The following is a 23,077-nucleotide window of genomic DNA, read 5'->3' as shown; positions in this document are numbered from 1 at the left end:
TATTAAGAACCTAGCCCCAAAAAATTTACAAAAACTAAATATTAGTCAATGTTTCTAAAACTAGATCCAGCTAAGCCTAAGTGGTACATATCTGTAATCTATTGCAAACGAGAAAACTTTGAAAAATCTAACAAGAATAAAATTAAAAAATTTTTTAACGATTGAAAAATCAGTGAAAAAAAAATCTAGGTCTCAGGAGAAAGCTAGGATGATACATGTTAGAGTTCGTATATAAACGGAAACAATGCCAAAAGAGAACAAAAACAAAAAGACTACTTCAAACATTTGAAAATTAAATTGGAAAATGAAGTAGAAGTCCAGAAAATTCTACTTAGCATTCATGACTCCGAAGATTACATGCACAATCCATCGTCTAAACGAAAAAAAAATGTAACAGTTTCAATATTTGTAACAAAATTATTTCGCAAAAAAATTGTAAAAAATATCGTTAAAACTACGTTTATGAAAAAAAAAATTCCCCGAATTTCCAAGATAACGCAGGGAACCATACCAATTACTCAAAACACAAAATAAAAAAATGAGCCTTTGTACAAAAAGCTTTATACTAACTAAACCCAAAAGAACTAACAAAAAACTGAAATTGGAATAAATAGCAAAAATCGGATTAGTATACAAAAAATTCTACAAATCAAAATGAGGTAAGCTATAGATAAGAGCCTAATATAAAAATTGTCAAGAAGACGCTGCCAAATATACTTTTTCTCTAGAAAAAGGTCTTTTCAAAGATCCAAAAATAAAGAAATCAATGAAAAATTTCATAAATAAAAAATAGAGAAAAATTCTACGCATTATTTGGCTCTCAAAAATATTGTGGCATCAATTTCAGCGAGCTACATATTAATGCAGCATTGGTCAAAAACTATTAATACAAAAAAAAAACAAACTACAAGCTAAGAAATTGAGCCAAATGGACAAAAAACGGTCAAAAAGGGTTATATATATGCACCATTCTCTCAAAAATACTTTTCAAAGTCGAAGTCATTCACTGATCAAAGCGCATGATCAAAACACTTCTCTCGCTCAGAAGAAATTGGTTCACATGGCAATTTTACTCGTTCGCTTTTAGGTCAAAACGCCGTCTGAACGAATAGTACTTTCGGTAAAAAAAAAAACCTGAAGACAACCAATACTTCGAGTCGTGAAAAGACCGAGAGAAAACCAATACTCCTCTTCGAGTCGTAAAAACCAAGAGCCCCGCAATACAGCTCCGCTCAGCTTACAGCTTGACAATTATAATCAACAAATAGTTTAGTTTCTAGTTAATCATTTTCATTTTTTGGACATGATTTTTTTAAATATGTTATTTGAAAAATCTTCATTAGGCCTAATATTAGATCAATAGCTGTATGATTAACCTAATTTGCTAGCCAATTAATATTGTAAAACAATTGATATCCTTGATTGAGCGGCCTGAAGTGTTATTCGATCAAATTATTGCAAAATTTTCCATCTCTGAGCGAATGAGAATTTTAACGTAATCCATCTTAAAGCTAAATCATTATTTTTAAGACATGATGACATTTGACATGATGGCGCTTTAATTCATCATCAAATTCGGTCCAAATATGCTCATTTTGAAAGCTCAGAGGACCAAATATTTTGGTTATGATATCGGATAGTAGATAAGAAGCGAAATAACAGCTGTCAAAATGTTTTCAGCCTTTTAAAATTGTCCACCAAATCATTTATAATTGGCATTTTATAAATATCTCAAAACCAAACAAGACCAACTGTTTTCGCAGGAGTATTTTGAAGACCCTTTTGCAGCTGAAAAGGAGAAAAACAAGGAACACTAACACCTTTTCAAATTTAGCCCTCAATTAGATTAGTTAACAAGAAAGGGATATTGAGCTAGCACACCAGGAACTAGATCGATATATTCCGGGTTCCTAGAATGCAAAGTTAAAAATTTCCCTTTCCCAAGAACTTTTCCAGAAAAAATTTCCAGATCCTCTAATGGGCAAAAGAGAAAAACACTATTCCTCATTCAGGATCCAATAAAATAAAGTACAGTTTCGCGATAAACACTATGTAAATACCAAACATGGCCGGCATATCGTAAAACATTGATGATAAATTAAAACGTAAAATTTTACAATAACCAAAATTTCAATGAATTTTTTTCCAAAAAATTTCGGAATCCATAATAAAAATGCGCAAAATCACAAATTTATGGAAAAATTTTTCCAAAAATTTGAGCATTATATTGATTATAAAACAATGATGATAAATTAAAACGTAAAATTTTACAATAACCAAAATTTCAATAAATTTTTTTCCAAAAGTTTTGAATAACTACAAAAAACACTAATTATTGACTAGAAATTTAACTATCAAGAAACAAGAAAAATGTTCAGTGAATCTAAAACTTGGTTATTAGGTTCAGAGTTAAATTTTCAGTATCTTCAGTATCTCATGTCCACAATATATACCTTATATTTTTTCACTATTAATATCTTCTATTTTATAAGTTTGTGGTTGTGTTCTTACAACTTCATTAATTTTTAATTCTCTATTCCATTTAGATGTATATCCTTTTAAAAAAATTACGTTTATCAGCATTTCCTACGCAATCACCTATCTTAAGTTGGGTGTAGCATGGTTTACCCTTTGGTGTAGTTTTGCTAGCAGTAACATAGTATTAACATTTTTAGGATTGTTTGATGCATCAGGTGTCATTTTTATGGTTTGTTACAATAGCATCATGTAGTATGTTTATACAATCCCCATCACAATATATAAATGTTAGCTTATTAATTATGTGTAAAAATGTCCGATTAAATCTCTATAAATGCTGCTTTTAGATTACTAAGTTGAGTAACATTCAGTTTCATGTTCCTTAAGAATTCAGGGTTATGTCATAAAACTCGCCTCCCCAATCAACCCATAATTTTTCTGGTGTTCTACTTTCTAGTAGGATTGTTTTGAAACCATTAGTTAAAGATACACCAGACTTTTTCATTAACGGTATAGCCCAAGCAAGTTTGATAAATAAATCTATGACTGTTAATAAAAATTTATAATCAATTTTATATTTACTTAAACATGACTTGTCAACTAAATCAGCTGACCGTCTTTCATCTTTGTATAATGATATTATTCTTTCTCTTTGGAATTTTGTTATCTCTCGACTAAAAACTTTAGCTAATTCTTGTCGTTTCATGTAATATAACTAAAAATAAAGGTATTTGGTTGCTTTTGAGTAAAATTATTTATTGATAAAAGTTGTTGAGGAATTTTAACATCATATAATACATCATGCGCTGCTCTTAAGTCAAAAATGTAATTCTAATCTTTCTATTAAATCGTTTGGGTCAGTTAATCCTGTTGCTGAAACCCTAGTGTTGAATAATAATTTTATCAGTTTACGTCTGTTGCGTTTTCTATCACCTGTATTGTAATCATATTTTACATCTCCAAGGAAATCTGTTACTTTAACTTCTTCTATATCCAGTTGCGCACCTACCAGATAAAAAATTGATAAATTAAGAGTAAACATATTAATTACCTCTTACCATGATTCCCTTTGACAATAGTTGCGCATCAACACCACTAAATTTGACTTTGCCTTCACCAATACCTCTTGGTATTATCCATCAACTTTTATCTCTTAAGATTTATTGAATGCTATTGCATATGTTGAATCAGTATTTGATTGTAAAGCTTCATATAATATTCTATCCTTTTCTATTAAAGTATCAGTTTGAATTTGAAGTTTAAGTTAATGGATCAAATAACTCTTCTAAGTTGCCATATTTTTGTTTTAATTTTTCTAAGTTTATGTTAATGGATCAAATAACTCTTTTAAGTTGCCATATTTTTGTTTTAATTTTTCTTCTGCTTTCTTTCTCCTAAATTGTCTAACTCTATGTGTTTCTAGTTTATTCACAGACCCGGCATAGCTTTGCTTATTTTATATTTAAGAAAAACTGAAGTATTAGGTCAATTTTCATCACTTATAACATTAAAAAAACTTTGATAATTATCATTTTTGTAATTTGTATCACTAGAAAACCCTATAAAAATTTTTTCAATAAATTTTGTAATACGCTGAAACACATGCTGAAAAATGAAAAAAAATTGGCACAAAAAGGTACATACATCGGTGGAATTATTCTAGAATGTTCTGAATACTCTAGAAATAATTTTAGGACATTTTATCATCCAAATTTTCATGCATTTCAATCAGTCAATTTCGTTTTTGTTGGTATGAACAAATTTGGGTAAAAATAATGGATTTTATTCAGTTTCTTTCGGCATAGACGCAACATCTTCGAAAAGAGTTTCACTGCTGTGTTGAACTGATTATTTTAAACTATTTTTATGTATGTTGTTTCTTTCTTGGCTTGGATCCAACAAGTGTTGAGCGGTTTATTTTAACCAGCTTTTATGTGATGAAATTCATTGGACACATTGACTATTTAATATTAATGCTAATAATTGGTAAGAACTTCTTTCGTTTTTTTAAATAATTTAGGACACAATTGTGACTTTGCGCATTTTTACGAATCTCGAAATTTAAATAATTTTTTTAAAATTCTCTCCTCTTGTGTGCCTCTAAGTACCCTACAAACATTAAAAACACATTATGACTTTGCGCATTTTTACGAATTTCGAAATTTACGAAATTCTCCTCTTGTGTGCCTATCTTAAGTTGGGTGTAGCATGGTTTACCCTTTGGTGTAGTTTTGCTAGCAGTAACATAGTATTAACATTTTTAGGATTGTTTGATGCATCAGCAGGTGTCATTTTTATGGTTTGTTACAATAGCATCATGTAGTATGTTTATACAATCCCCATCACAATATATAAATGTTAGCTTATTAATTATGTGTAAAAATGTCCGATTAAATCTCTATAAATGCTGCTTTTAGATTACTAAGTTGAGTAACATTCAGTTTCATGTTCCTTAAGAATTCAGGGTTATGTCATAAAACTCGCCTCCCCAATCAACCCATAATTTTTCTGGTGTTCTACTTTCTAGTAGGATTGTTTTGAAACCATTAGTTAAAGATACACCAGACTTTTTCATTAACGGTATAGCCCAAGCAAGTTTGATAAATAAATCTATGATTGTTAATAAAAATTTATAATCAATTTTATATTTACTTAAACATGACTTGTCAACTAAATCAGCTGACCGTCTTTCATCTTTGTATAATGATATTATTCTTTCTCTTTGGAATTTTGTTATCTCTCGACTAAAAACTTTAGCTAATTCTTGTCGTTTCAAGTAATATAACTAAAAATAAAGGTATTTGGTTGCTTTTGAGTAAAATTATTTATTGATAAAAGTTGTTGAGGAATTTTAACATCATATAATCCATCATGCGCTGCTCTTAAGTCAAAAATGTAATTCTAATCTTTCTATTAAATCGTTTGGGTCAGTTAATCCTGTTGCTGAAACCCTAGTGTTGAATAATAATTTTATCAGTTTACGTCTGTTGCGTTTTCTATCACCTGTATTGTAATCATATTTTACATCTCCAAGGAAATCTGTTACTTTAACTTCTTCTATATCCAGTTGCGCACCTACCAGATAAAAAATTGATAAATTAAGAGTAAACATATTAATTACCTCTTACCATGATTCCCTTTGACAATAGTTGCGCATCAACACCACTAAATTTGACTTTGCCTTCACCAATACCTCTTGGTATTATCCATCAACTTTTATCTCTTAAGATTTATTGAATGCTATTGCATATGTTGAATCAGTATTTGATTGTAAAGCTTCATATAATATTCTATCCTTTTCTATTAATTTTTGATAATTATCATTTTTGTAATTTGTATCACTAGAAAACCCTATAAAAATTTTTTCAATAAATTTTGTAATACGCTGAAAAACATGCTGAAAAATGAATAAAAATTGGCACAAGAAGGTACATACATCGGTGGAATTATTCTAGAATGTTCTGAATACTCTAGAAATAATTTTAGGACATTTTATCATCCAAATTTTCATGCATTTCAATCAGTCAATTTCGTTTTTGTTGGTATAAACAAATTTGGTTAAAAATAATGGATTTTATTCAGTTTCCTTCGGCATAGACGCAACATCTTCGAAAAGAGTTTCACTGCTGTGTTGAACTGATTATTTTAAACTATTTTTATGTATGTTGTTTCTTTCTTGGCTTGGATCCAACAAGTGTTGAGCGGTTTATTTTAACCAGCATTTATGTGATGAAATTCATTGGACACATTGATTATTTAAAATTAATGCTAATAATTGGTAAGAACTTCTTTCGTTTTTTTAAATAGTTTAGGACACAATTGTGACTTTGCGCATTTTTACGAATTTCGAAATTTAAAAATTTTTTTAAAATTCTCTCCTCTTGTGTGCCTCTAAGTACCCTACAAACATTAAAAACACATTATGACTTTGCGCATTTTTACGAATTTCGAAATTTTTACGAATTTCTCCTCTTGTGTGCCTATCTTAAGTTGGGTGTAGCATGGTTTACCCTTTGGTGTAGTTTTGCTAGCAGTAACATAGTATTAACATTTTTAGGATTGTTTGATGCATCAGCAGGTGTCATTTTTATGGTTTGTTACAATAGCATCATGTAGTATGTTTATACAATCCCCATCACAATATATAAATACCTCTTGGTATTATCCATCAACTTTTATCTCTTAAGATTTATTGAATGCTATTGCATATGTTGAATCAGTATTTGATTGTAAAGCTTCATATAATATTCTATCCTTTTCTATTAAAGTATCAGTTTGAATTTGAAGTTTATGTTAATGGATCAAATAACTCTTCTAAGTTGCCATATTTTTGTTTTAATTTTTCTAAGTTTATGTTAATGGATCAAATAACTCTTTTAAGTTGCCATATTTTTGTTTTAATTTTTCTTCTGCTTTCTTTCTCCTAAATTGTCTAACTCTATGTGTTTCTAGTTTATTCACAGACCCGGCATAGCTTTGCTTATTTTATATTTAAGAAAAACTGAAGTATTAGGTCAATTTTCATCACTTATAACATAAAAAAAACTTTGATAATTATCATTTTTGTAATTTGTATCACTAGAAAACCCTATAAAAATTTTTTCAATAAATTTTGTAATACGCTGAAACACATGCTGAAAAATGAAAAAAAAATTGGCACAAAAAGGTACATACATCGGTGGAATTATTCTAGAATGTTCTGAATACTCTAGAAATAATTTTAGGACATTTTATCATCCAAATTTTCATGCATTTCAATCAGTCAATTTCGTTTTTGTTGGTATGAACAAATTTGGTTAAAAATAATGTATTTTATTCAGTTTCTTTCGGCATAGACGCAACATCTTCGAAAAGAGTTTCACTGCTGTGTTGAACTGATTATTTTAAACTATTTTTATGTATGTTGTTTCTTTCTTGGCTTGGATCCAACAAGTGTTGAGAGGTTTATTTTAACCAGCTTTTATGTGATGAAATTCATTGGACACATTGATTATTTAAAATTAATGCTAATAATTGGTAAGAACTTCTTTCGTTTTTTTAAATAATTTAGGACACAATTGTGACTTTGCGCATTTTTACGAATTTCGAAATTTAAATAATTTTTTTAAAATTCTCTCCTCTTGTGTGCCTCTAAGTACCCTACAAACATTAAAAACACATTATGACTTTGCGCATTTTTACGAATTTTGAAATTTAAATAATTTTTTCAAAATTCTCTCCTCTTGTGTGCCTCTAAGTACCCTACAAACACAAAAAGCTATATTAAAAAGCATTCAGCGGCAAAGTAATAAAGCTTGCTAAAATTCATTGCGTAAAAGCTTTAGCATTAGGGACCTCTATTACAAATTAGGGACCTCTATTACACTAATTCAAGCTCAAGTTTTAGAGTTCAAAATTCATTTTCTTGAGTGAGGTAAGTCACGTATGATCAAAATCTAATCACAAATGAGCTAAAAACCTTGGCTAAAGAGAGTGCGAAATGACGTCAAGCGGGCACAAGCCGTTAGTGAGAGGAAAAAGTCATTGAGAAAATTTGACTTTTTTAGCTTTGCTGTGTTAACAATGTAAAACGAAAACGGCGTCAGACGGCAAAACAAAAAAACATAGCAGGACAAGTCCCGAAAAACAATCCCAATTATTAAATGAAAACTTAGAATCAGTGCAACCAGCAGATGAAATGAACAATGCCAGCCAGACACAATAGATAAACTGAAAGCAAATTTCAAAAAAAAAACTGAAAACAATTGCCAATCTTAATTTTATGTTGCAAAACAGCGCGATAATAATAACTTGAGAACCATTTCATTGTCTCTAGGGGCCATTCAGTAGATCAAATTTCAGTTTCAGTGTCGTTGTTTCATGAAGATCAATGAACTAGGAACATGAGAATAAATTTTTTCAAATTTTATCAAAAAATTGCAAAAAAAATTGAGATACAAAAATATTCAAACAATCAAAGCATGGGGGACGTTACCTGGCCACTGAGACAAGAAAAACTGGAGAGAAGACAAATAAATAAGAGCTTAACAATTCTGTTTTAAAAACTGCTCAAATGCGTGATATCAAATTGTTGAAAGCATTTCAGTTGCCACTAAAAACTATGTAGCCACATATCATCACACACTAGAGGAGATTTTGATGCCCCTGAGGCTGGAAAAATGAAATGAAATAATAATTGCCAGTTTTTTATCAAAAAATTGCTAAAATTCGTACAAAATAAAATGTTCAAAACCATTCCACAACCATTAAAAACTATGCAGTACCCCATTATCCGACTCTAGACGAGATTTTCTGGACCCTGAGGCTAGAAAAACTCAAAAAATGACAAACTTTACAAAACCTAGAAAAAAATTGGTATCATTTTTTGTATTCTTGTTTTCAGTACCAAAAACTATAGCTCTTAAAATGGGCATAAAAAGGAATTATATCTTTATCAACTCTAAAACAAAGATCAATAAAGACTAATCAAACAAAAAAAATCAAAATAACAAAACGTAGGATTGCACAATTTTGGGCTTAAAATTGAAATAATAGCTTCCCAGAAGCTGCACCACTAAGCACTTGAAAGACTGCTAAAGCAAGCCTTCTGCCTCCAACGAAACTTAATGCCCAATGAGCGTTACCTGTTTATCTCGTTTTGAATGATTAAAGTCATTGAAACATGTGTGCAAACATCTTACAAAAAAAAGAAGAGAACCACAATACAATCTAATTCCTGGATTCTAAAAACAAGAGCACCGAAATATAGCTCTGCTCAGCCTACAGCATCGCAGCTATAACAAAATAGCCGACAGGTTGCCGGAAAATAGCCGCCATAGACGCTTGTGGCCTTCCATGAATTGAAACAACTAAAGAAATCAGATAGATAGATCGACCACCAGTCCTTTAATAGAGCACTACACTTTCTGGGCTAGATTCGGACTGTCAATTTCATGACACATACGGTCTATAAGAAAAGAGCCCTATAAAAGATTTTTTCAAAAATGATATACGCAATCAAAAACTCAAGAATATTACTCAAGAATTAGGGCATAAAAGTTTGGCACTACTTAGATGCACACTGATGATCTTTAACTAGTAAATGTTGATAAAATTCCATAAGTGTCCAAAGTTCCATGAGTGAGTTCAGGAGTCATCTTTTGAGTGAGGTAAGTCACGCAAATTACCTAAAAGCAGAAATGACGTCACGCACACAAGTGCTAACTGCAAAGCAGTAGTCACTGAAGTCATTGAAAAAGTCAATTCCAAGAAGTCGTAAGAATGGTCGCAAGAAGCTCGTAAGAATCATCGCTGGAGACAACAAATTTAAAAAAAACCACGATGTCCCCAATATTAGCCGCTATCGCTTCTAGGCTATTAAAAACATCAACTTAAGGAGCTCGCAAAGCTTTTTCATACTCGACAATGGGAACGGCTGCAGCAGATGAAAAAAATGAGATATTATTGAGTTGTTTTTTTTAACTGGCTTTGATATGGAGTAAACAAATTTATCTGTTTTACCGACGAAATTCTCATGATCTTTTCTACTTTAATCTAAATATTGTTCAAGAGCATATAGGTACTTAACAATCTCGCTATATTTTTAGCCGAAAAAAATGAGCCACTTAACATTTTCGCTTTCAGTCGTTGATTTTTCATCAATTCGCTTTTACAATAACGTATGGCAATAGTCACTCATGCCGACTTTCACTTTATATGAGCTATGTAAGTGCTGACTGAAAATGTAATTTATGCAAGTTTGATAAACTGAGACAAGAGAACGTATTGAATTGTTAAATGCCTATCCGAAGCTACTCAGAAGAACAAGATATACGGAGTATTTGCCATAAAAACTCAATATGGAAGAAGGTTCGAGCCAAAAGCGAGTTCAAAACCAACACCGTGGTCTTCACGATACTGTCCAACGTGTCTTTCAATTTCGATTGTAAATTACGCGACTGTGATCTATCCCCATCGGAATAAAAATTATACAGCTTTTACTACACACACCGCACGCTCCCAGGCACATTCTAGCATGGTTTTTTATAATCTCATAACATACCCAATAAAAACGCAATTTCCAACTGAGGTAATTAAACATTTCATGGGAGGGCGAAACAGAACAGATCCCGGATATCTATACTTGTGCCGGACCAACATCGGTCAAACGTAAAGAACCGCCCTAAACATTATGAATTTATGTCAGCTCAGGTCCAAAGAACCACATACTTAGAGACTAATAAGGCTCTACGAGAACTGCTCAATGACTTCATGCTTTCGTGTTTCACCAGTTTATCCCGTTTCTCAAGATGAAAGGTAACGATCACACAAAACGATCACACAAAAAATTGCCTAACAGGAAAACTCAAAATGGGTTTTTTTTTACCGAAAACCCGTAGTTCTATTGATACCATTCATACATTTGTGCAAACCACCACTAAGGTCAAATAGATATGTTTGTAAGTTCTTCTCTAACTGACCAACTGCAAAAAATCTTACCATTTAAAACCTCATTTCTGCCTATCAAAAATGCAGGCAAATTAATTTACCTGTTCTTTCTCTAACAATTTCCTGTCAAATTTCACTGCTGTCATGCATCCGCGAGAGCACTTATGACGCCTTGCATTATCTTCTAAACATAACAGACTCGATACGAATAGTAAAATTAGCGATCCCGCATAATAGTCAATCACATTTCAATAGCCATAATTAGTAAAACCCTTCTTGATGTTTAGTGACTTTGTTTCCCACTGGCTTTGATAAAAAAATGTATTATTAATAAGAAAGATTTGTTCACCTCGACATCTTCAGAAATATCTGGGATCTTTTCTGAAAATTGGTTTTCCCCTATCGTGTAAAGCTATGATAATGCTAAAAACAACTACACTCCTTTCACTATTTTTCTTGTTCTGAAACAAACATTTTGTCAGCAAAGTCCCACTTTTCAGCAACTATCAAAAGTTAATAATGCACTACAATTAAATCCTATTTATCTTGCATTAAGTCTTTCAGTTTTGTATAGTCACTCAGTCACTCTAGTGTTTCACTTACTGTGCGAAAAAAACGCAAAATGCGCCCGCCCCATCGCAGTAAGCGGAGTACTGGGCGCATCATAGCTAAATGCTTGGCGAAAGTAACATCTGAGGCCATTAATTTGCTGGGATCGTTCCAAAAGGAAGCTGAGTTTAGGAGCAAAGGAAACTATTCGCAAGGGAACCTGTTCTTAGAGCGAATGCCTTAAATTCTAAAAAGCGCTCACATCTTTTGGCAGCTGACAACGAATTTATTCCGGGCACGGCAGCTTTGGCAAATTATAATTACTGCCAGCAAACAACCTTATTCATAGTAACGCTAAGCTAAAAGTGAATCAAGTGTTCAAAAAGGCAATCCATTGCGTTCGCTGTTGTCTTCTTAAAATTTGAAGCCGAAAATTTAGAAAAGTAGAAATACGATTCCCTAACTTATACAACACACTTGATCTTCAAATGTGGTTTTCTAGCTGGTACCAATAGTAGATTGACCAGAAATTTACAGATATTACTCACAGATGGGACAGAAAGAAGCATCTTTTTTTTTTAAAAAAAAATCCGAAGATGAAAAGAAAGTGGCATCAGTAGAAGAAGCAAAACGCAATTTGAATCATGAACTTTGGGTACTAGGTGCACAACAAGAACTGACAATATGTCATTAATCAGAAAACTATTAAAAAAAACCACCACTAGTAAGTGAAATCTTAACGAACCTCAATGTGCATAGGGTATTCTTCGACCCTTTTTGGGGGACCACCATTGTGTTTATTCTTGCCCAAATAATATGCCAACAAAATAATTAAGGTGCAGAAAAAAAATTCGACAACTACTGAAGCCAGCAACTAGTACCCGAAACCTCGAACACCCTCAAATTGTCTATGAAGTTCTTAGACCCTCTTTAGGGACACCAAAAATGCCAATTCACTCAGAACTAGTTTGACAACACTCTAGTTATTTAGGGTGCAGAAAAATTTGCGTTTCCTCAGTAAGTAACCAGTATTTGCAGATCACTGCGAAGTCTTGATTTGTGGGTGAGATACAATAGCTTTGTCAGCATTAACTCAAAAAAACCAAAAGGCTTCAGAACGCATAACATTTCTTAGTTTGAAAAAAAAAGAAAACATTTCCTAGAGAAAACGACAGATACCTACATTTGACCCCAAATGAAATGCAATTGAGTGTACGGTAAAGAATTGAAGATCAAGTTTACGATTATGACAGAAAAAAAATGATTTCAAAAGCGCCACATGAAATTTAATTGATCACTTAACTTTTACATGCCGTGGACGGGGATGCGCTTTTGCAAGACACGACACAATACGCAAACAATGGCACAGCCAATCAACGGCTAAATTATCCCCAGAAGTCGAAAAACTTAACCACATTGCTGGAAGCAATTCGCGACATTTTTGCCAACATGGACCTCACGACGTTCTGTTGCTCTTCATATTACAGCGAACTTTTGTTTTCAACCAAACGATACGCATAATGCTGCTGAGAAGTCAGATCAAGCCATTGAAGCCTATGGGGATCGATAGCAGAGGATTCAAGAGCAACGATATTGTCAACCTAGACTAAGAATTGTGCAATTTGACAGTGACGTGTTGTGTGATTTCTCCTCTGCTTGAAAAAGCATTACAGCGATTGACCATACATAGAGAATAGATGCTATTAATGAGAAGAAAGCTCCATTACCTTTGACATGTTGGTACAATCAACACTCATTCGTGGCAATACAAGTACCTGCTATAATACTACCATTCAACTTAATGCACTAAATCTTGAAACATTAAGTCTTAGTTCCCCGTCTTTACTTGCTTATTTAAAGTTTTGCATCTTCTTTATAGCACCCTGACCTTAAACTTATTTTCGTAATTTTGCTGAACGAAGAATTAAATCCATTCAATTGAATCAGTGAATAAGGTAATGCAGAAATTGGAATAAAAATTAATGATTTACTGATAACGAAAAAAGTTTAAAACTGATTGAAAAATCGTAGCATGACAAAAGACGAACTACAATCCAGAGACTTCAAAAACTTGACTTCAGACAGTGACTATCCACATTTCAACTAAACCAAGCCATTTATAGTCAACAAAGCAGATGAGCTTGCGTACACTACTACAAAAGAAAAGATCGGAACAAGACAATTTTGAAAAGGAAACTTTATTCCCCATTTAGCGGAGGTCAAATTTAATTTTAAACAAAGTGACTATAGCCTGAGTTCTTTAATCACCTCGTGCTATGTACCGTTAAAAAGCATAAAAAATCCTTTAATAATTACACTACCGTACAAAGAGAACACAAACAAACGACGCAACTATTAATAAGCTGCAGCTGTTCGAAACGGTAGACGGCCAATAAAATCTGTTGTTCTTGGGACTTAAGACAAGTCAGCAAAAAACAAATGGCAAAATTTACTGACGTATTTCATTGAAACAGTTTCAAAGCCATAAAAATATCTTATATCAGTTGATAACAAAATATTCACTTTGGCTTAAAACCAATGGGCCTCTGATAATTGAAACTACGTAATAACACAACCAAAAGAGAACAAAATTTGCAAAAATGGAAATATCACAAAAGTTTACTGAAAAACACAGTGTCAAAATCATTTAAATCGTTTGGTCTCAGCTCAAAAAAACAGATAGGCTCAATTGCGTCGCACTACAGAGCCGCCTTTAATGAGACACAATGGACAACAACAAAACATTATGGCCAAATCCATAAATTTCACTAAAGCTTTACGACAACACACCTACACACGCAAGTATTAAAATCATAAAAATCTTAAGCTATCAATTGGACTTTTCATTAATGATACTAACTGACCAAACAAAAAAACGATTTAAAAAAGCAAAATTAAAAAATTCACTAAAGCTTTACGAAAACACAAGTGCCAAAGTAATAAAATTTCAACTGACATCAACTAAACATGAAACAGTTTCAGTTGTGTCTCATTAGAAAACCAATGCGACTTTATTACAGACATTGACTAATAAGCTACAGACATTGACTACAAGCCATCAAAAAAATACGAGCAAAACAAAAATTCAATTGTTTTTTTTGGAAATGAACACTAAGTCATAGCAAATCATTAGCTGCCGAATGAGTGATTCAAAAAATGCAACTGAGAACCATTAGAATAAGTCGATCAATTTTAACTATTCTGGCTTCGAGACAACCACAAAAAGATCAATAATAGCATCAGCTTTCGTTTGCAGCTATTTATAAACGATTTTGAGATTTGCTCTATATCTTAGCTATGCTTATTTGACACAAGTAACTCGGTTTCCAGAAGTTTTCCAACAAACCTATCTGATTTTCAAGCGTTCAAAGCCTTGGTAAAAATATACTTAAAAGCTCTGAATTTTCAATAGATATTTATTCATTATTTTGAATGTACCAAGTATTTTGTCAAAAAGGCGATCATCTGTCAAACATGGTAGAGAACATGGTTCTCATTTGCATTAGACATCAGAAACATCACAAATGAGTCATTTTCATGAGTATCGTAATTCGAAGGAAAGATATATGCAGTCAACCTATTTCAAAACGATAGGTGCTTCTCTGAAAGCAAAAAGAAGCCAACCTGAACTGTAGCTGTTTCTTTTTGGAGCTATTTCAACTACATCATCCGTGTCAGAATCCACACCCTTAAGATTTTTCTTTTGTTCTTGAACCCAGTTTTTCAGAGGTTGTGACTGGTAGTTCTCAGCGCTTTTGGAGAATATATATTCAACAGAAGAAGAATCGCTATCTATACAGATGGGATCATTGGGATCCATTCCCTCGCTGACAGGCAGATAAAACTCCTGTTTTAACAAAATTCTTTCGTCCGAAGTCAATTCACGGATAGGCTCGCTCACGTCGTTGACAAGGCTGTCAATTTCAATAAGTGCTCTGGGTTCCTGCGCTAGTTTTGCCATCTTTTTGCATTTCATTTTTTCTTTGTCTGCTAAATGATTCTGTTCCTCCTCTCGCATCGTTTTTGATACTGAATTGAAAACTGTAGGTTCTGTGAGTGACTGCACGTGAGCAACAATGGGGTGACAATCTCCGGAGACCGAATGAGTACTCCCTTCTGATATGTTTACGTCTATTGATTGATAACGCTGCAGACTGTTTGCATTCTGATCATTAGTCTCTTGGGAAATTGTTGCAGAGGCTGTTGGTTCAGAACAAAGCATAGCGTTTTGCGACAACAGGTTCTCAGTTGTCGGTGTCCATTGGAAAACCACATTGTTAGAAAGACACGAGGGTGTCCGTTCTGTAGCTTTCATTGTGCTATCAAACACTGGTGCTATATTTTCGGTATAGATAGAATCTTTTTGCAACATCTGTGGAGCAGAATTGTCAAAGCGAATGGAGTTGCTAGCTGCTAAAAGCTGAGATAAGTCATTGAAGGCATAACCCGCAGTCTCATACAAGTTGAAAGCATCCCTCGGTACGTCTTCCTGAGGACTGTTTCTGACTGCCTGATAATCAACATAATGCACAGCACGTGAAGAACCTTGATGGTCAGCTGCATTCAATTGGAGATCATCAGTATTTTCACAGTTAAGAGAACCTTCGAAACAATGTTGGCTCTTAGTTGGTGATCTATCAGCAATGGATCCTTTACTGTAAAATACGCACGGATTAAGACGCAGTTTTGTATTGGGTACGGTTGAAAAACACGATCCATTTGCATCCTCGGCATTTACAGCTAAAACAGCTTCGTAGTTCTTTTCGCAACTTTTCTTACATTCGACGACAGCGGCTGTGTTATTTTCGATTAGATCAAATGATTTCTTCGGCGATACTCCAAGAAAACTCCGGAAGGAGCTCTTCATTTCTCATAAAACAAATCCAATACAATCTGAAATCATGAAGTTTCATGGACGAGAACCCCTGCATCTTTTGGTACGTTTTTGAATGAAGAAGGGGAAAAATCATTTTTACACCATTTTAGTTTAAAAATTTATCTTTTATTTATATTTCTATTTTTACTGATTTATATTTCTATTTTTAGTTTATACTTTTAATATAACTAGCAGTCACTTGAAAGCAATTTCAAAACAGCCGATTTTAAATCATACAAATGGAACTAAAAACTTCTATGCTCTGCAGTTTTCACAACTGTCATGACACAATTTCACATTGTGTACCAGAATAGTTGCGATGACCAAAATACTGGTTTGTCAGGTCATTGCAGACAAGTGGAATATCAATTCTGCTCTTGAATTCCAGAAAGTGTATTTTCACAAAGGTAATTCGCTATGCAATAGATTTACTGTGATCAGCTGGCTATGAAAATAAAGAGCGTAAAAACTCGAATAGAAGAGCACGATCGGGCACCCTCATGACGTCACGGGCATCCTCATGACGGCCTGAGAAAGTTACGGGCATGCAATAGTTTGAGCTTGAGAAGTGAAATTTTTCACGACTAACATTAAAAACACAACCCACTAACCTGGGGCGAACTGCTCTCAAATAAGCTTCGGTAGGAGTCACCTGGGGCTTAAGGATGATAGCATTATGGGGGCGTGTTTATCCCGTTTCGGAGAACAAAGTAAAATGGGTCGGACGAAAAATGTGTCAAGCGAAAAATGACATTCAAAAGAGATCACACGACTGAAATAATTGTTACCAACTTAGTTTGATTAAAATTCATTTAATCAAGTAAAATGCAACTAGTTTTACATTATCCGATATTTATTTTTTAAAAAAGTGTTTATCTACAAAAAAAATGTTAAAAAAGATGATTTTTGGTTGATTACAAAAGCTTTTTCTGCTAATATTGAAATTAGAACAATGTAGCCACGTTAACGACTTTTCAGAAAAAATCAAAAGTGACTTTGAGCTTAGTCAATTTGCAGACGATATTAGTATCCCATGTCGATATGAACCGGAAAAAACAATTGCAACAAAAATCGAAAATTTTCTATTGAAGACGGACAGTTACTTAAAGGAAAATCAACTCACTTTGAATGCTGATAAAGCAGATCTACTTTATTTAATAAAACCTGCTGAGAGTTGTTGTTATCTAGGAATACACCTTGACTCGAAAATGACTTTTGCAGCACATCTAAAATCTGATGCCGCCGACATTCGCTCACTATATCTGTTGACAAACCATATACCTTTGGAAGTAAGGCTGCAATTTTTCAAATCTTTATTCCTGTCTCATTTATCATTCAGAGTTTATTTAAAAAAATTGTCAGCAAAAAACATACAGCGTGTAAATCGAAAGATTAATTGGGGCATAAAAGAGTGTTATATGCGTCGTAATGTTGATCATTGTCGTGATATCTTTCTCCAATCGCATGTCCTAACAGCTGAATTAATTATTTCAAAGTTTGGGATATTGAAACTCCAAGCAGACTTGAGTCAGATAACAGTATCAGAAACATTTAAAAAATGTGCAAACCGGCTGCAGTTAAAACTGAACAAATGGACAAAACAGCTGATAATAAGAACGCAAAAGTACAAGCAGCAGAGCAAAAGATCTCTGATTTTGATAAGCATACAAAAATGGAATAATTTACCATCTAACGTAAGAGCGACGGCGAAAAAACCTTTTTTTTAGAAGAATTTCAACAGAGTTTTTGTAACGTCAGCATGAAAATTTAACAATAGATAGACAGTTAGGATCGTTCGTGTCTTATTTTTATATATAGCGGATTGAAAAGCTTAATGGGTAACATCAATTAATAACCAGAAAGTTATTAAATAACTTTGATTATTTCAATAAATATTCCTGAAGGCATGTAAATTTTAACCTTTCGGTTATATTATTAATTTACATATTTGAAAAGAAAAAAGAAAGATTAAGTCATCAAATGATGTTCTTGTTCTCTGAAGGAAAGACCAATCTTGGAACTGTTCTCTTCTTGATAATGTTTTGCAGGATCTTCAATTTAGACCTCCTCGCCCCTTCTGGAGCTCCTTTCTCTTGCATTGTAGTTGTCTCTTCTTCAGAGAACACGCCGGTAGCGATTCTCAGGCAGCAAACATAATTTTTAGGGATTCAAAATTGCAATTTAGTTACTCACTTTGCCTGTTAAGCTTCGAGAGTGGACATCCGGACAAAATCCAACAATTATGCTACAAGAGTGGTCGGGCGTTCAGCACCGAAACAGAAAATCAAGCCGCTATAAACCAGGTAAAGCTCCCTCGGAAATTTTTTCTTGCATGAAACGGATAAATAACTTGATTTGCGGGATAACTTTGCATCAGAACATTTGAAGGAAGGTCAAAAGGTGAGAAAGCAGTGCCAAGTTGGTCTTTTTTATGGACACGAGTGAAATATTACTAGCTTCAGAGGATCACTTCAGTCAAACAGATAAGAAGGTATCTTTAAGTGCTTAAAAAGCTCAAGTTAAGAAATGCCCTCCCCAACACTGGGTAAAAATCGGCTGGTCCGGGGCCTTCCCAGCATTACCTCTTCATAAAGTTTTTCGTATTGATTAAATCAATCAATAAACTGATAATATATAAACATCAGTTGAGGAAGAAAAACAACAGACAGACAGCATTAGAAATAAACAACTAATGACTAAAGTGGATGAGTCAAACAAACAGCCTCCCCTCTTCAACCACAGCTCCCATCGAAACGTCAACAACTTTGCGCCACCTGAGCATCCTTGACCCGCGAATGCAGAGGATGGAACTCCTCAGTAGAGCAAAGCTCATTCCGTAGATATGATATGAAAACAGTACTTGTCTTCTTTTTGCGGAGAGAGTTTTGATGCCCCTTGTTCCAGCGCTTTTGAAGCTGATGAGCCAGCTCCACCAGTGCATGCGAAGACAAGCAAACAGAATGTTGCTTTCTCAACCTGTTATTTTTTGTTCCTTTTTTTCTTTTTGATAGATTCATGATGCTTGCAGTCTTCGTTCACGGCAGCTTTTTGCTAGCGGGTTGACAATTTTAACATCAAAATAGGTTTTGTTGAAACTTGATTCCTAAATTCCATGGGCCCTGATACCTAATCTGACATCATCATCAGTTATCGTGATTTAAGGGCAAAGGTTCCCCCTTGCAACGGCTGAAGAAGAGGTTCGATCTCGACATCATGGGAGAAATCACTCAACAAGTTCGCAATTGAATCGCGTAGTTCATTATTTCTCAGTTCATGCTAGTGAGTGTATCCTCCTTTCGGACAATGGAGGACATGAGTAACAGTACAATTTTCATTGCATACGCATTGTAATGACATCTTCACTGGGTCCTAGCCATAGCGAAGGACAATGACATCATGAAACACGCATTTTGTTAGGTCAAAGTGATATTGCTTCAATGGCATAGTGTTTAACTAGCTTGATGCTCCCTTTTCTCTAAGTCAAGAAAACGAATCTCGATCTTTTTTATTTTGCTCTTTATGTAGGTCTTCTTTGATTTGATAACAAGCTCTTTCTCCTTTTTTATTTCTTGTATGACCTTTTTTTGCTTTTTTTCGGTTTCGGGCAAAGATAGAGATAAGGAACCTGACAATTGAACTGATCGTTCAAATTCCGTGAAGCGGTAATCCGGTGTAAGTATGTTCAAACTGGCCTCCCTGATCTGCAACGAGAAGATGTTCCTTTATTTTTGTTTGTAGATGGGATCCTTTAATAGAATAGGTAATAGCTCATTGTTGATTGATATCTCACATTCTTTTAAAAGGTCTTCAATATTGGGTGTTGTGCAAACTAAGAACGTCAATTTATGCGATTAAATGAACGATTTATAAACATTTTCAACTGAAACATTGGCATGAGGGGCCAGCTTATTTTAACAGCACTTTCTGCTGCTTTAAAGATCTTTCCAGAATTTTTTTCTGCATTATCAGAGCCTATTGCTCTACCAAAAATTTTACCACCGTCAACTACTTCCACTTCGTCGTTTACAAAAATCTGCAGGAATTTTTCCAAAAGATGCACTTTAGTAAGGATGTGGCACTTCGAAATATGATAACCGAAAGTAGAACCATGTTTTTCAATGAGTTAAAAAACTTTTTGAAGTTATCAAGAGAACCGACAGCGTTGCCATTGTCCGTATACCACTTTTGAACAGCTATGGAATCGTCATTTCAATTATGGGGATAATTGCAGTTCCATACATCGACATCGAAAGAGGGTTGCCTTCGGTTGTACCTTCCTGATACAACAATTTTTGTTTGTTGATGAACAAATTTGATGATCCCGATATAAATTACATTTAGTGCTTTATTTAAAAAAGACAGAAAACACTTCAATCTAAGCCAAAGTATTCATTTAGTCAAATTGATGTGGCGAAATAAAAAGCATAAGCATTTGACTGGATTTTTACTTCAACCTTGCACAGAAAAAGACATTCATTATAGAGATGGAAGAACAGCATCAAAGAAAAGATTGGAAAAAACAATGGGAGAAATAAGCGGGGTGATTAGAAATCCATCTTATAAACTTGCTTTCTCAGTTTTTTTAAAGTTATCTCCACAGATAAAAGCAAAAAATTGTCAACACAAACCAAATATTGTACTTCAATGTTTTTTCATACTATTGGCATTGCAATCTCATGAACAGGTTTTGTTTTTAGAACGGACATGGTCAACTATAAAAAACGTAAACAATTTAGAAAATAAATTAAAACAGGAGCTGGTTCTTAACAGTTATAATTTGAATAGAAGAGCTCGACCAAGCTCAAACATACAACTTGAGATTGTCACGGGTTTGATAATGACAACCTGAGAAAAATAGGGGCATGCAATAGTATGCTCTTAAGAAGGCAATATTTTGACGAATAACATTACAAACACAACACACTAACCTGGGGCGAACTGCCCTGGAACAAGCTCCATGAGCACCATGAAATTTCAACAGTTTGGGAAAATTAAAACGAATAAGATTTTAGTTTTTGTCTTAATAAAAATTCAGATGGTTTCAGTTTCAAACCAAATGAGAGTTTATTCCACTCAACAGCGACAGCATGTTAGAGAAAATTTGGGAACAAGTGAACTGTAAAAAAATTGAGACCTCGTTACTATTTTGTTTCGTTTCATTAGTTCCGGTAAATGTAGTGGGAGTTTGACAGGCTGATGTATAGAGCGATGGGCATATAATAAAATTTTGAACACAATACGCTGCCTAATGGGCAGCCAGCGCAGCTGTTTCAGGTACGACTAGGTTGGTGTTAAAGATTACTATCGAAAGATCAAACGCGCGGCAGCTTTCATTATTCGCTGTAGTTTTGCTAACCGAAAGTTTGGCATACCATTATAGAGCAAATTACAGTAGTCAACACGTGATAGCACTAAAACACTAATTAACTTGCTTAATACTGATGTTTTAACTTGATCGCGATTTGATCATACTTTACGGAGATAATAAAATGAATTCGAACAAACAAAGTTGACCTGTCGTCGCAGAGTAGGTTGACAATCAATTTGAGAACCTAAAATTTTTACCTGTTCAGTGTAGTCGCAATCTTCTGGCGGTCGTAAAAAACGATTTCTGACAATTTTAAGTTTCCCAATAATCATATACTAACTCTTATCCGCATTCAAATTCAATTTTGCAATGCTGAAGTATCGTTGAATCGATGTCAGATTATCATTAAACATTCATTGACTGAAGGTTGAACCAAATATCAAATAAAGCATTCGGTTCAATTTTTTTCTTATTCATTGTCTATATTTTGCACAATTTTCCATCCAAACGGAGGGTTGAGTTTTTGCCCCAAATACTATCTTTCTTCATTTTTTGATTGTTTTCTAAATTTCGTCAGCATCAAAACATTTGTAAGAATCTCCAATACGATGGGAATCACTCGTTAGGTCAAAATTATCAATTCTAGTTGCCAAAATTTCTAGATAATTAGCAATTATATAAAGAGCAAAAAATTTGATTCGATTAGGGATTTTGTTGATAAAAAAACAGAGCAGTAGTGGCTCAAGAAAAGATACTTGAGGGACTTGGCCATTGATTTGAGCATTTTTTTGTGATATTAAAGTAGAAATCCGTTTACGCCAATGTTGGGCACTTTGTATGAATTTGCACTGACGTAATTATCAGAGTCCTTTGAAGTGTACATTTAGATTGCCTCTGTTCAACCCAAAGCGGTACATGCTGTAGTAAAGTGTCAGAAAGTAACAGCGTCCCGTCATGGCAAAGTTATACACAGCAAGTACAACTCTCTTTTCGCATTTGCAACTGTCCAGTCTACGTGCTTTGTCGAGTTCAATTTTGACTTGTTCATTGTCTAAATCTTGCACATTTTGCCATTCAAACGGAGGAGTGAGTTCTTGCCACCAAAAAACTTTCTTCGTTCATGTGTTCATTGCGTTTCAAGATTCATTAGCATCCAATTGTTATCCAATACGATGGGAATCAGTCTTTAGGTTGAAATCATCAATTCTAATTGCCAAAATATTTAGATAATTAGCAATTATAAAAAATGCAGAAAAATTAATTCAAATAGGGATGTTGCTGATTAAAAAAAAACAGAGCAGAAGTCACTCAAAAAAGATACTTTGGGGGCTAGACCAGTGATTTGAGCATATTGTTTGTGATGTTAAAGTAGAAATCTTTTGACGCCAATGTTGGGCACTTTCTGTATGAGGCTGCGTTCACGTACTTATCAGAGTCAT

General features: G+C 33.7%; 1 protein-coding gene across 2 annotated transcripts in view; it reads right to left on the bottom strand.

Moving 5' to 3' along the window:
• LOC142336012 (histone-lysine N-methyltransferase SETDB2-like) overlaps nucleotides 1–16,420 on the bottom strand; it is an 87,422-nt gene extending 71,002 nt beyond the window's left edge. Inside the window, exons 1-2 of one of the 2 annotated variants that reach the window (XM_075384484.1) lie at nucleotides 15,079–16,420; nucleotides 11,007–11,089 (exon numbers count right to left, since the gene is read on the bottom strand). In XM_075384484.1, coding sequence (XP_075240599.1) covers nucleotides 11,007–11,089; nucleotides 15,079–16,321 — 1,326 coding nt within the window. In that variant the 5' untranslated portion in view covers nucleotides 16,322–16,420. The remainder of the gene's footprint in view (nucleotides 1–11,006; nucleotides 11,090–15,078) is intronic. The other variant, XM_075384475.1, reaches the window with a different exon arrangement.
• Nucleotides 16,421–23,077: the final 6,657 nt, after the last annotated feature.

The sequence above is a fragment of the Convolutriloba macropyga genome, chromosome 1 (assembly GCF_964194025.1).
Source record: "Convolutriloba macropyga chromosome 1, txConMacr16.3, whole genome shotgun sequence".
Lineage (NCBI taxonomy): Eukaryota > Metazoa > Xenacoelomorpha > Acoela > Convolutidae > Convolutriloba > Convolutriloba macropyga.
The sequence above is the reverse complement of the archived record's forward strand: the minus strand, read 5'-3'. Positions and strand labels throughout refer to the sequence as shown.